The sequence below is a fragment of the Typopeltis vanoorti genome, chromosome 10 (assembly GCF_054136105.1).
Source record: "Typopeltis vanoorti isolate ZY-2024b chromosome 10, IOZ_Tvanoo_1.0, whole genome shotgun sequence".
NCBI classification, from domain to species: Eukaryota; Metazoa; Arthropoda; class Arachnida; order Uropygi; family Thelyphonidae; genus Typopeltis; species Typopeltis vanoorti.
In genome coordinates this window covers 75,487,042-75,501,851 of record NC_143558.1, presented here as the reverse complement: position 1 = coordinate 75,501,851, position 14,810 = coordinate 75,487,042, and the positions used below count along the sequence as shown (strand labels likewise).

Genomic DNA, 14,810 nt, shown 5'->3' with positions numbered 1-14,810 from the left:
CCCAGTTTACATCGTAGGCCATCCTACATAGTTAGGACTCGTCTTTCATCCATGAGTCAGTTTTTTGTTGCCTTTGTGTGTGCGCGTATGAAGTCTCATATTACACTCTCTGACACTGTCTCAGTGATAGATGAAATAGTGGAAGAATTAAATATTTTTAATCCTTTCTCAATGCTGTTTCACTCCATTAAGCCTCTAACATGGGTCTACACAGCTGTCTGCAACACTTATAAAAACATCATTAAATAGGCAAAGTATACTTTCAATTTCATTTCAAGCTTCAAGATTATTTTTAACAAGTCCCAAACACTGATCTCCAAAGTACCATGATTGAGGTGATACTTTTTGCTTTCTCATAAAAAAAGATTTCAGATCTTTCCACTTACTTTTAATAATGCTCAGCGCAGCAGTCAAGACCAAATCTCTCTCTTCTCAGATTCACTCTTACTCCAAACCTTTCCTGGCATAATCACATAAAATCAATCATTCTATAGCATCTGCAGCTTCAAGAAACTTGGAATTCTTTCCTACTCTTAGATGGTACTTCTCTGCTGAACAGTTACTCTCTATAAATTAAATATCCGACCAACCTTGGAATACCGGTATCATGTCTGGAGTGGTGCACCTTAGACCTTCCTAAATATTCTTGATGGTGTTCAGAAAAGGGCAGTTAGGTTGATTAATGACATCTCTTAGACTCTCTTCAGCCACTTTCTCAGAGAAGTTTTCACATTGCGTCTCTTGAACAGATATTTCCATGGACTTTTTTTTTATATAGCAAAACTAGCATTCATTGCCTCCCACTTCTGCCATATCTACAGGAACTCAAGCAACAGCTGCTCAACATTATTTTACAGTCAAACTGCATACTCACTGAATCTTCTACTCCCAGTCATCTTTCACTCCATCCACCTCACAATTCGGTTGAACAGTCTCCTCCCGTGAAGCATTTCCGAAGGACTGCAACCAGTTCAAGAAGAATAAGAATATCAACAGATTACTCTTGATCCCTGCCCACACACATATTTATTTGCTATAGGCACTTCTACCTTTTGTGTGTGGGAGTAATATATATTCTTCTTCTTCTTTTCAGCCATTTTCTGTCCACTGTGGGACGAAGGCCTCCTCCAGTTCTTTCCACCTTTTTCTGTTCTTGGCAATGGTTGACCAATTTTTCCCAACTTAGCTGGTACTGGGGAGGTCTTGATCAGTAATATACACACACACATACGTCTGTTATTTAAATTTTAAGTCAGCAATTAGAATTTAAGAGACACAGTAGGTGGTTTCATGCAAAATCAGGTGTAAGACAAGGAAACATTCTATATGGATTCATCATCTATAAGGATCACATTATAAAGCAAATGACATCAGACTTCATACAGAATTGGAGATATCTTAATTTTTTATTTTAGGTGATTTTCAGATGATAACGATGTACTCATAAATAAATCCAGTGCAAATGTCCAGGATTCTTTAACATGTTCACGTCAAGGCAAATGGGACTCTCTCATTGTCACACTAACCACCTGGAGGAGTGAGAGAAAACACTGTGCCCATGGCAATTTCATGCTTGCGTATCACCTGACATATCACATATTGTGATGTAACCAAATTTGTTGTGCGTGTGTGTTTGTTATGTAGATGATAAAATAAGCAGAGCTGGTATGATGGGAGGACTGGCTGAATAAATCTATATGGAATAAGAGCAAAATTTTGTCAAAGCACTAAGCCATATGCATATAAGTACTGAAAAAATAAAATAAAATAAAAGACAAATAGGTTGCTGATCTATCAGATCATCCCTAACTTAATGACCTAACAGAGCCATAGTTTCCAATTTTTCCAAGATCATCAAGAATCATCCAGAGGAACTTCCTTTATGGAGGTGTACATCAAATAGGACCTTCACAAATCACTCTCTACTTCTGTCTCATGAAAACCAACTTTTACTCTATATTCATAATACATCAGTTCACTATATCTCAAAAGTATATTATCATAAAATCCCTATGTCTAGATCACACAAATTTTGTTCCTCCAAAAGATCACTGAACACTCAAAGAAGAACTGGAAACTATCAAACGACTTTACTAAATGGATAAAACCAAAGAATATCACAAACATTAATTACCAATCCTCCTATACAGAATCGAAAGGAAGATGTACACAGGACTACCATACTTTACATTAAGGGCATCTCTGAATGTGTGGCAAAGTTTATAAGAATACGTGCTCAATGCTATTCAAACTTATCAGCTAAATTCTTAATCTCTCTAAAGGACAAACTTTCACTAATGCTGCTATACCAAGTACCATGTTCATGCAACTTGTCTTACTATGGACAAAAAGGAAGATCATTCAAATGAATTTGAGTTCATCAAACCTCATAAATCTGGCTCAATGGGATTGAAAACACCAGTCATAGGATCCAATGTGATAGATTGGAAAACACCAATCTATTAACACAGATTTATGTATAAATATGAATTTATTCAAAGAATGCACTGAAGACCTACTTCATCAACTAAACCTTAATCACAACAACTACTGTACCATCTCTGAAGTTTGGGAAATGGTTATCTTCCAGCCAAATAGTGTTTGTAACCGAACAAGCATGCACCTGCATGTATAGAGAGAATCACTAATGTAATGCATATGCTCTAATGTTTCTATTGTTCAAATTCCTCAATGTTGTTCTTCATTCATACAGATGATGTCTTGATATGCAAGATGAAATATTTGTATAATAAATAATTTTTACTGTAGCACACGTGATTTTATAATTGTCGATATTTGGTTTGGTTGCCTCTGACAGAGGTTGACATCTGAACTATGAGGCCAATATATTTTGTCTATTAATTGCATATATATTCCCTGGCTTATTTTATTTTATTTATTATTTTTAGGTGAAGACCCTTAACATTATTACTATTTTTAGGAAATGCTTAACACCTAAGATGAAAAATCCTAATAGATTCCTTGGATCACTCGCTGGATTTGAACTCAGGTCTTTCCAACTGAAAGGAAAATGCTCCATCATTTTTATGAAACTGTCCTTGAAGAACTGATGAATTTAGGTTAGTCTTTCATATTTTAGACGTATCCTCTTAGGATTTTCATAGTGCCTACTTGCCACTATCATTGAGCAAGCAAAAAGCAAATATCAATAAGAAATATAGTTGATATGTAAATTATAAAGCTACATTTCAGTTGACATTTTGCTCGTCCATCTTAAATTAGCACGCAGTAAGTAGTCTGAACACAACAATGAGATTAGATGGCATATCGGCCTGTTTATTACAAAAAGTGTGCAAGGGAATTGACACCTACTCTGACTAAGCTGTTTAATTTGAGCCTCAGTTCTGGGAAGGTGCCAAGGAACTGGAAAGAGAGCTGAACAATTTGTTACTGTCTAAAGGAGGCTCCAAGACAGAAACAACAAATTACAGGAAAATCAGTATCTCAGGGAAGGTGATTAAGGTATTAGAGAAGTCTATAAAAGAGACAGAATTAAGGACTGGGTGGACAGGAATATGATATTTCATAAGGTACAATATGGTTCTGTGAAAGGTTGGTCTTAACCTTAGTAATCTGCTTACTTTTCATAATAAAGTTACAATTGAATTGGATAAATGAAATGACTACTCAGTGATACTGCTGGACTTTGCAAAGGCATTTGACAGAATTCTACATGGAACTCGCTTGCTTAACTTGGAGTAATGGTGATGAATACAAAGCCCATTGATTTGGATAAGAGGATGGCTCATGGACAAAAATCAAAGTGGTGTATTGGGGAGTAGAGTATAGGGGAAGGCAGATGACAAGTGATAGGAAAAATTTGAAGGAAAATATTCATTTATTTCTTGATGATGCAAAGCTAGCAAGAGTGATAGTCAATGAAGAGATCCTGTAGGATGACAAACAGATTAATAATGTAAAACCGGCAGCTATCACCCTCATGACAGTTGCCAGTTTAAGGTAGCCATGCACTTTGGAATGAAAACATTATGGGCTGTTTACATTGATGGACATAAACTGGAGGAAATTGATGACACCAGGATTTGGAGATGATTGTGGACAGATTTGAAGTTTAGAGGGCATATTGCATAGATGGCCAAAACAGCACATCAGATTACATTATTATTGAAGATAAACTAACAATCAAGGATAGAGAGGTTATTATTCTCCTTTATAAAGCTTTAAAAAGTCACATCTTAACTATTGTATGCACATCTATTTATCTGAATACCATGGAGATAAATAAGTGGTGAAGAGGATCCAGAGGTGAATGACCAAGATCGGGACATGTCTATGAAATGCCCCTTATGAAAACAGATAGAGAGGCAAAAAAGAGGAGACATGATAGAAGCATATAAGCTATTAAAGAAATTTTATAGGATTGACACCGATTTTTCCCCCCATACATTCGAGGAAGGAGTTACTCCAGAAAAGTGTATAAAAATCTGGTTAGCAAGGGTGTTAGAACTAGATTTTTTGCTTGGAGGGTGGTGAATGGGTTTGCCTGTTTGCGCATCATCAATGGACGAGTTCAAGAAGAGGTATGATAGGTACTATGTGAACAATGGTTAGAGTGGGTCTGCCATGATGAGTCTGACTCCATGTACACGGAGTCAGACTCATCATGGCAGACCCACTCATCAGACTCATCAAGAAATAATACCCCCCCCCCCCCCCACTTCTAACATAAGTATGCTGGGAATGTACAGTATAGGGAAACATTTCCTGGTATCTATCATCTGGCTTGCCATTGTATTCTTTAGTTTTTCCTTATCTTTATTTCATATTTTATTATAGTCCATTTTAACAAGACAAATAAAAAATGATGAAACAAAGAAAAGAATAATTTTCCCTTATACTATTAATTTTTTTGTCACATTTTCTTCTTACATAGAAGAGGGAAATCAGCCAAAAATATCAGTCTGGCCACATAAAAGATAGTCCAAGCAAATTTTAACAAACACATCTTGAATTAAATTCCAGACAGTTGTCCAAAGACTGAAAGACCACAGATGGCAGGCAGAATTATATAATTCAACTTGAATTACTGTTTGTTTCCCCAGTCAACACCACCACCATTTCATTTTCTGTTGACAGTGGCAGTCCAGGGTAAACAGGTAGTGATAAATAGGCTGTTTCATTAGAGGTAACAGAAGTGAGATTAAGACTGTCTTAGCATTATGAAACGCTCAGTATAAGGAAAGGCTGAGTATGGAGAAAATGGGAAGGCAATGGGAGAACAAAGAGCTGACTAAGGGATGAAAAAAATTACCATATTTTTCCCCTTATAAGATGTGCTTTTTTGTACCTAAAATTTACCTGAAAATTAGGATGCATCCTATAAGCCGAATGTGTCTTATAAACCAGTGCATTTTACAGCAGGTCTTATACACCGATGTGATTTTGTGTATGCGCAGTTACTGTACATCAATCAACGCTTGTCGGTAATGCATGATCAGCTTAAACAGCTGCACAGTTGTTAAATGGTCACACATTTAAACTAGTAGTCAATATATTATTATATTAAATTTTTTTTTATAACCCATGGATTCTATGAAGCACAGACATAGCTATACGATTGCATTTAAGCATAGTGTGATTGAGTACACAAAAAATAATGGCAATAGGGCAGCAGAGAGGCACTTTTGACCTCTGTCTAAAAAAAAAAAAAAAAAAAATGGTATAAACTAGAAGAAAACAAGAGTAGCAATTAATAGAAGCAAATTCTAAAAAAACACAATCTCTGCAGAAAATTGGCAAAAGGGTCAGAAATTGAAAATGAATTAAAAACTTGGATAATGGGTCAAAGATCAGGTTGCTGCATATCCATAAATATGATTATTCAATGAGCAAAATTATTGCCAACAGAAAGGAATATCATTGACTTTACAGGGTCCCCATTATGGTGCTTCAGATTTATGAAGAAAAATCATTTATGCATGCCTGCAAAAACGAAAATATCACAAAAAATTAATTAAAAACTTGGATAATGAGTCAAAGATCAGGTTGCTGCATATCTATAAATATGATTATTCAATAGGCAAAATTATTAGCAATAGAAAGGAATATCACTGACTTTACAGGATCCCCATTATGGTGCTTTAGATTTATGAAGAAAAATGATTTATGCATGACTGCAAAAACGAAAATATGCCAAAAAATTCAAAAATTATTGAGTTTCACAGATAGCTAATATGGATGAAGTGCCTTTTGCTTTTGATGTACCCTCAAACAAGACCGTTGACTCCAAAGGTTAAAAAATATTATTGTTAAAACTTCTGATCATGAAAAACCCACTATACTGTTGTTTTGATATGCTGCGAGGATCAAATAAAATTGCCACCTTTTTTTAATTAAAGAAAATCTTCCCAAAGGAGTTTACATTCATATTCATCCAAAAGGATGGCTGGATGAGGGAAGGAGGGATGAAGTTATGGATAAAGAAGGTGTGGTTTGGACATCCTGGCAGTTTAAGTCAGAAACCTGCTTTGTGAGGATGGGATCAGTTTAGATGGCATAAAACCAAAGCTGTTAAGAATGAACTTCGCAAAATAGCTGTAATCCCAGGAGGACTACCTCCACACTTCAACATTTAGATTTATCAATAAAGAAACCACTTAAAGGCTTTATGAAAAAAAATGGGTCAATTGGATGAAATCTCCAAATTTCGAAGAATACATCTGCAAATACAAGAAAGAAAGAAGGCCACAATTTCATAGGTATGTGAATGGGTAAAGAATTCATGGAACGAAGTGAAATTTGAAATGATAACATCTTTTAAAAAGTGTGGCATTAGTAATTCTCTTGAAGGTAAGGAGGATGACATTATTTCAAGACAGCGAAGACTCCATTTCTGATGAAGAATCAAGTTCAGAAAATTTTAAGAGTGAAGATGAATAAAGATTTGAAAATAAGATTAATGAAATTATAAAAATTATTTTATGTAATAAATGGATATTACATGTATCAATTAATTAAAGAAATTAATATTTACAAGAAAAATTTGATGCATCTTATACTGCAAAGAATTTTTTTTTTTCCCAAAAATTCCACATGAACTATGTGATGCATCCAATATGACTGCTTTGCATCTTATAAGGTGAAAAATGCAGTACTTTTTTTTTGCACTCTAGAAGAAAATAAGTATATTTCTTGCAAAAGTTTTGTTTCTGACTATTCTATGAACTGGAATATGAGTTCCGACAAAAGAGAAAAGTTTCAAAAAGATTTCAAGAGGGATTCAATATATAGAGAATAAATAATTTGTCATTAAACATTTTCATGAATATTAGTAGTCTTGTGGTAGGTTCTTAATCTTAATGTTAAAACTTATTTCAACATTTGTTAACATGAATTCAGCACAAAAAAAAAGGGGAGGCACCTGTGAAAGAGATTGCACAAATGATTTATTTAATGAAACCTTGTCACAGGGTGCAAATTCAGTTTCTTATTTTACTGAAATAATATGAAATGCCAAATTAAGAGATGACAGAGTTTAGTTGAATCATTTTATATATTCAAAATTTTACATGGACTATGACAAATATCATAAACCCTGCATTGCAAAGTGCATATTGTGTATAGAGTAATAAAAAATTTGGATCCAATTAAAATCTTCGGGGAAAGATCAGGCTCTTGATACTGTCTCTGAAAGGACATGAAAAGTCAGTTATCCAACTTATGCTTTTGAGGAGTGGGAACAAGAACAACTTGATTTCACTGGCTGTTTTTCTGGACCAATTATTTGACCCTCCCACCATATAATACCATAATTATCTGTTCATACAATGTTTTTTTTTTTTTTACCTAACAGTGATTATCTTGATTTATGCACCAATTTCATGTTTTTTTTTTAACATCATTAAGTATAGAATAGTTTGTTACAATAGAAAAGTTTATTTTTTATAAACACTACAGCATTACATGACTGAAAAAAAATTTTTAAAAAAATTAGAAAATCACATTTTAGTATTTTTCTCCTCTCCTCTGCAAAAAAAAGACAGCAATAAATCATTTTAAAACATTCACCATCTCACCTTTGACTGTTTCAAATGGAACAAGTAGAGATGTTTCAAATTTACCACCTATTTCTTGAAATCTAGGGATTAAAAATGTAATCTATTAATTTAATCTAAGGATTAAAAATGTAATCTATTAATTTACAAAAAAAAAAAAACTGTAGCAGATATTAAAAAAATAATTAAATTTCTTATTAAGTTTCTCAGATCAACTTTTTTTTATGCCTGCAGATCAGTAGCCATTGCCTCCCCCCACCCACATACTCACAGCTTATAAGTTCCATAGGATTTGTTACCTGTGACAAAAGGGTTTGTATGGCAGTCTGATGAGTGTTGTACAGATTCCCACTACATGCAAAAAATAGTAGACTATTTATCAAGGTCCAGAGCATGGATAAGTGAGGTTCGAAATGCTCCATTTGCAATTCTTATGGCTTGATGGTGATTACAGTCTATCCAGTGCAGTGGCATAATTGCACTCTGACAGAAGCATAATTTTGATATAATGAGCATACTCTACAATCTAAGCAAAGAACATTTGTCAGCAACCCAAGACGTGGAAGACAAGGTACGAAGACATATTCATTACTTTACAGCATTTATCACACAACTGATGTATCTGAGGAAAGAAAGTGAATTACTTGTCAAATATGATCCCCAAGAACTATGTGTAACTGGGAATAAAGTTTATCCTAGTCTGAATTCTGGGTCAGGGTGGACGGCATGTCTGCAGCAAAAATGCATACAAACGGTCTTCTTCTGTGAAAACCTGAACCCATCTGCAAGTACCCATTTTGAAAGATGGTCAATGGTTTGCTGCAACTTTCTATGATCCTCATATTCATCCACATAGAAAGCAATACTCAGAGTTGGAGAAAGTTTAGTAATTGAGTTAATCTTGATTGCAAAAAGTGCGACACTTAAAACTTAACCTTGTGGGACTCCATCCTCTTTGGTATACAGATGAGAGAGAGAGAGTAGTTTCCACATTGAAAATTCAGTTGGAATTGTGTAGGTCTTTCGATATTTCAAGCCTAATCTCCAAGCAGTGTTGTATACCTTTTCTGTATCAAAGAAAACCAATACTAAGTGCTTGTGTTTTAGGAAAGCATCTCTAATGGATGATTCCAGCCAGACCAGATGATCAGTTATAGAATGGTGTTTGATGAAGTCAGACTGTTTTTGGAAAAAGTCTGTTACCCTCCAGAAATCATAAGATGGGTGTTAACACATCTTCACATGCTTCACAACTCTTTCTCTGATGTTTGTTCAGATGCTAAGCCACAGAGTACTGAGTCCATTTAAATCCTCTATTAAAAGTAAGTGGGGGAATGGCAACTGGAATATGACATCATCAAGGTCATCCTGAGATATGTTGAAGGAGGAAGATGGATGCTGCTAGGCAGGTCCATCCCATATCCTATCTTTATGAATGACAGTTATGTTTTGTAATTCCAGATTGATACCAGGCATGAAGTATATACAATATGCAGGGAGATGCATATTGTACATACTTCTGCTAGAGAACTTTGATGTCGATGCCAATGTAGTAACATTTTCATTATTTCTTTCTGGTGGTATTATCTGGCTTCCAATTTTGTGAGGTTTCGTTTTCAATGGCCTTGGGTTTTTTCTTTTTGGAGAATTGTGGATGACTGATGTCCATTTCGTCATCAGGAAAAATATCCAAGACATTATCAAATTGAATCTTTCTAGGAGGCTTGGTATACTTATTGTTTTATCTTCCAGCGAAGGAATGGAGGTATCCATACCATCTGTTAAAGGGTCTGGAAGCATGTCTTTGATCCTCTTGGGTGCAGGTTCCATTTTGTAAAGAGTGGGACCATTCTTTGTATATCCTTAGGAGTGAGTCCATATTGTTTTTTCTCTTCTATCTGCTCTAAGGAAGCAAGCAAGTCCTAATGTTTGGAATATTACAGTTGTGGAAGGATGAAAAGGAGATTCAAAAAATAAAAACTGAGAACTGCCTCACTTATCGGACGATAAAGAGGCAGTATACCACAAAAGAAGCAATGACATCTGGTGATCTCCCTCTTATGCTGAGAAGACAACTATAAAGTGTCAGTAGGGCAATATGGCAATGCACTACTCAGTTTTTACTTTTCATCCTTCCACCTTTGGCATGCTTGGGAGTACACTGTGTGATCTCCCTCACAGAGTATTTTCTCTTACAGTACTTATTCATATGATCTTTACCTCCAAATCTGGTGCAGAATGGCAAAACTATGACTATCAGTTTGAGAATGACCATATTTCTGACATTTACGGCAACACACACACACACACACAGATTTTTTTTTCTTTCCTGAATTTAAAGCTCTGAAGTCATTGAAGAAAAACAATTTTATTATTACTAAAACAGACAAAAAAAATAGCTGTTTTGTTCAAGATAAAAGAGAATATGATCGAAAAATGTCACTATTACTTCAAGACTACTCATAGGCCAGCAGGATCTCATATAATCATACTGGTAGCCAGATGAATATGCTTAATTTTCTTATTGACAATGTTTCTATTTGGGATGAAAAGGAAAATTATATGGTTTATCCAAAGTTCATAAACCTAGTATTCCATTAAGATCAGTTGTTTACTTCATTGGATGTTCCATTTATAAGTTAAATAAATATGTAATTTACTTGCTACTTTTAATAGAAGATATTTAACTTATTTTTGCAAATTGGAATGGCTCTATTTCTGAGTTACAGCAGTTTCTTTCCAAAATAAATGCACTTTATCTTAGAATCCAGTTCACCTTAGAAAAAGAAATGGATAACCAAGTAGCCTTTTTAGATCTACGAATTCTTTGTCAATCAGACAAATGGCAGTTTGCAATTTTCAGTTTTTCAGAAGAAGACTCACAGGCCACTATATCTGTGCTGAATCTCACTACCATCCTAGTCACAAGGATGGAGCTATTAAGATGTTATTACAATGGGCTCACTCTTCATGTTCTTCTGATGAAGTTTTACAGAAAAAATTGCAACATTAACATCTACCTTCTCATCAAATGATTTTAATGACTGCTTCATAGAAAAAGCAATTAACAGTTATGGAATCTCTGTCTCTTCTAATCCAGAAAAAATAACTTGTATTCTTATTCTTTATGTGTACGGCATCTCTGAATGCAAGTTATTTATAATTATAAATAACTGCATATAAATATAAATTTTTAAACTGGATAATTATAAATTTCGGCAAATAATTATAACTATTGGGGACTTTATACATGAATAAATATTTCTTACTTATGGATAGGATGTAATTGATGAGGTATCGTTTAAATAATCGATATTTATTACAAATTTAACAGATTAAAAATTTAGAATGAAATAATTTTAACAAGAATAACAACAAGAATATCCCTTAATTGTTTTGAGCAGTATATATATATATATATATATATATATACTTTTTTTTTTCACTTAGGAAAATACTGTTTTAGTTGTTTCACATTAGCTACTAAGTGACGCCTTTTAGAATTTTCTGTTATTGTTTGATTGGCAGTCTGTAATTCTGTACTGAAGATGCCTATGAAACTTAGACAAAAATTCTACAAATAAATAAGTTATAACATGAGTTTTCCTCTGTTTTTTTTTTTTTTTTTTTTTTTTTGAAGTGTGTTGTTCACATGCCTGTCACTCCTTCACTTCAGAGCAGATCTCCTCATTGGGAACATCGAGGAAGTCCTACTCTTATATAACATATCTAGAAAACTTTAATGTTTTGTGGGGATTACCATAATTAGTATTCCTCCAACAGATGTTGCTCAAAGTAATTTTTTGGATTGTCACTGCTGCTGTTTCACTATTTCCTGAATGAAGATTCTATACAGATTTTAGAGATCCTGTTAACCTTTCAAAACTCTTCTGGATGAAGAGGTGACATTTTTTCAAGTAGACATTCCCTAGTTGAATGTAAGATTAAGAAAAGTGGTGAATTTGTCAGCTTCTGTTTTTTTTTTTTTTTTTCTTATTTTCTTTTGATGGCCCCGATAAACAAAAGGATGAAAAATTATTTGTTCTCAAAGGGAGATGGATTCCGCACCAGAGCCCCCTACCCACCCTGGAGCAACACATAGATACCTGCTCTCTGACAAGCAATGGCTGCATTCAGGAGTGAAATGCCAGGGCTATCCCCAGATGCCACAGTGGCACCACAGCAAGTCTTCAGCCCTACCCCTGGACCATGGGAAGTAGACTTACTGCTACACTGTCTATCAACCCTTGCAGGCAAGCCCACTAGCCAATTGATCCTGGCTGGACCATCCAGTGTGAAACTACTACAATCCTCTACAAATGTCCATAGCTTATACCCGCCAAATAGCACACACATAAACAAGGTGTTGGATGCCGGTGGTGGTCTGGAAGACAGGATAGTCAAAAAAACTCAGGAAATGTAGATCAAAGAATATGGGAAGAGAAGGATGGTAAGAATAAAAATGAAATGGGCCTGTATTGTTACTGAGAAGTCCCTCCACCACAAACAGGTGCCTTACTGGAAGGGTATTCCCCCTGGCCAGTTTGTGGAATTAAAAAAACTTTCCAAGAGGGGAAAATCCCTGCTGACTATGTATGATATTAGCAAAATACCTTTGACTGAAAAACCTGATAGCAATGCTTTTGGTCCTAGTTGTAATTCAAACAAATCCCCCCCCCCTTCCCAACCAGAGGGCTTCATTAAAACCAAATTAGCTAAAGAGGCTTTATTATGATCTCTTTAATACATTGAAATTCTTGACTGTGAGAATTATCAGAAGAGCAAATCATGTGTTCAGTGGGCAAGTGTCATGATAATTCTGAATTTTTGTGATGGGTGATACATTGAATTCTGAAGAATGTATCTTCCAGTAAACAATGGCTTCTCATAAACAGAAATGCTGCAAAAAACTGATCTTCCTGCTTTATAAGTTTATTAAGGAAGGCATTATTTTCTTAACATAAATTTCATTCTGCTGGGAAAAGACAATTTGGACTAAAGAGGTAAACCTATGGTACAACTTTCTACCTGTTTTGCAGAGCATATATTTTCTTAAACAAGTAACCAGGGTGAATCATAAAGTGAAATAAATTAAGGATGTAAGCCAGAAAGTCCATAAAAAGTAATTTAACTATTATTCCTAAAGGTAGATTGGTAAAAACAAACTATCAATTCTCACTATGATGTCAGAGTTGTAAAGATGGAGGTCATTCACTTTAGCAATCTGAGGTTTTTCTTCATGACTGAAGGCAATTTTTTCCCCGTTATATTAATAAGCAAGTTATATAAAAATTTCAATAGCTTATAATAAGAAGGGCAACCAATACAACTGATTGCTGGGTGAAAAGGAATACCTATTTTATGTATTTTTGTCATTCTATTATAGCAGATGTTCTAGGATGAAATTTTATTTTATTTTATTTATTTTTTTTTTTTTTTTTTGACCATCAGAATCTGAGTTTTCAGGATAATTAAGTTTTGAGAGGATATTTTGATAGTTTTTCAGTCAAAGGTTTACCGAAAATCCATTGCCATCCCTTGCATCAAACAACTAAGAAATTAGGTGTTTGATGCAAAGGAGTCTATACATAGATTGTGCAGAAGGAATGATGTAGAATTTGTAGATCTATAGTCTGTGTTTGATAGAAAGAAGGATGTGTACAATGCTGATGGACTGCATCTAAATAGTTTTAGTGTTAGGTGTCTAGAGAGCTTTGTTCATGACCATGATGAAGTGCAAATTCAGGGAAACTATGCAAGCGAACTCACTTGCTTCCAATTAGGGTGGAAGCAAGGGAGTTCATGTGAAGGCACCCATGAAGTCAGTGAGAATGACTGAGTGAAGAAAATCAAAACAAAAATATTGAATAGAGTAGTTACTTTCCGAATTGACTACTCTATTCAATATTTTTGAATAGGTGGTGGTGGGGGGGGGGGATGTTGCAGTTTCTATATACTAATGCCAGAAGTATAAGTATCAGGAAGAAGAGGGAGAGGGGGGGGGGGGGTTGGCACAGGTTAGTGCAACCTGACCAAAAGTTATAGGAATTAGTGAAACTTGGCTAACAGCAGATGATGATGTAGTTAGAGGGATAGAATGTGAAGGGTTTAGTATTTTCAGAGAAGATAGGATGAGGGATACTGCAAATGATAGCAGATAAATTGCAGCCAAAAAGAATAGGAGATAGATGGGAGGATGGCTGTTCATTTGAAACAGTCTGGTGTGAGATTAAGGCCAGTAAGACAAAATATACAGAGTGGGTTGTTGCTATAGGCCAGAGTTATACAGATGATCGGGAAGACATGCATTGCTAAATTAGTACAATGAGTAGATTGAGTGATTATTATTATTATTTGGCACCTCCAGGGAGTCCAAAGACTCATCAAGGGATGTCACCTGCTCTGCAGCTGTCTCCACCGCTCAATCCACCAACTGACTGCAAATACACTAACGCCATCCACAACCACCACCACCACCACCACTAGTACTTTTCACAGGCAATCACAAACATCCATGCACACGGCGGGATTCGAACCCACAGCCTTTTGGCTGGAGAGCGGATACGCTAACCACTTGGCCTTATGGGGAACTTCAACTATGGAGATATAGAATGGAAGGAAGAAAGGAAGGAAACAGAATTTATACATCTACTAAGAGATAATTACTTAGGGCAGCATGAGATGGAGGGGGAATAGGGGTGGGAGAGTACTGGACTAGGTCACAGGATCAGAAGAGCTATCCATAATCAAGGTGACCACATTGCCTCCAATTAA

At 35.2% G+C, this 14,810-nt stretch overlaps 1 protein-coding gene across 3 annotated transcripts in view; it reads right to left on the bottom strand.

The window, feature by feature from the left end:
* Positions 1-14,810, bottom strand: part of Cog2 (conserved oligomeric Golgi complex subunit 2) — a 437,003-nt gene that overhangs the window by 160,552 nt on the left and 261,641 nt on the right. For all 3 annotated transcript variants that reach the window (XM_090399142.1, XM_090399141.1, XM_090399143.1), the window contains exon 10: positions 8,058-8,119. In XM_090399142.1, the coding sequence (XP_090255268.1) occupies positions 8,058-8,119 (62 nt within the window). The remainder of the gene's footprint in view (positions 1-8,057; positions 8,120-14,810) is intronic.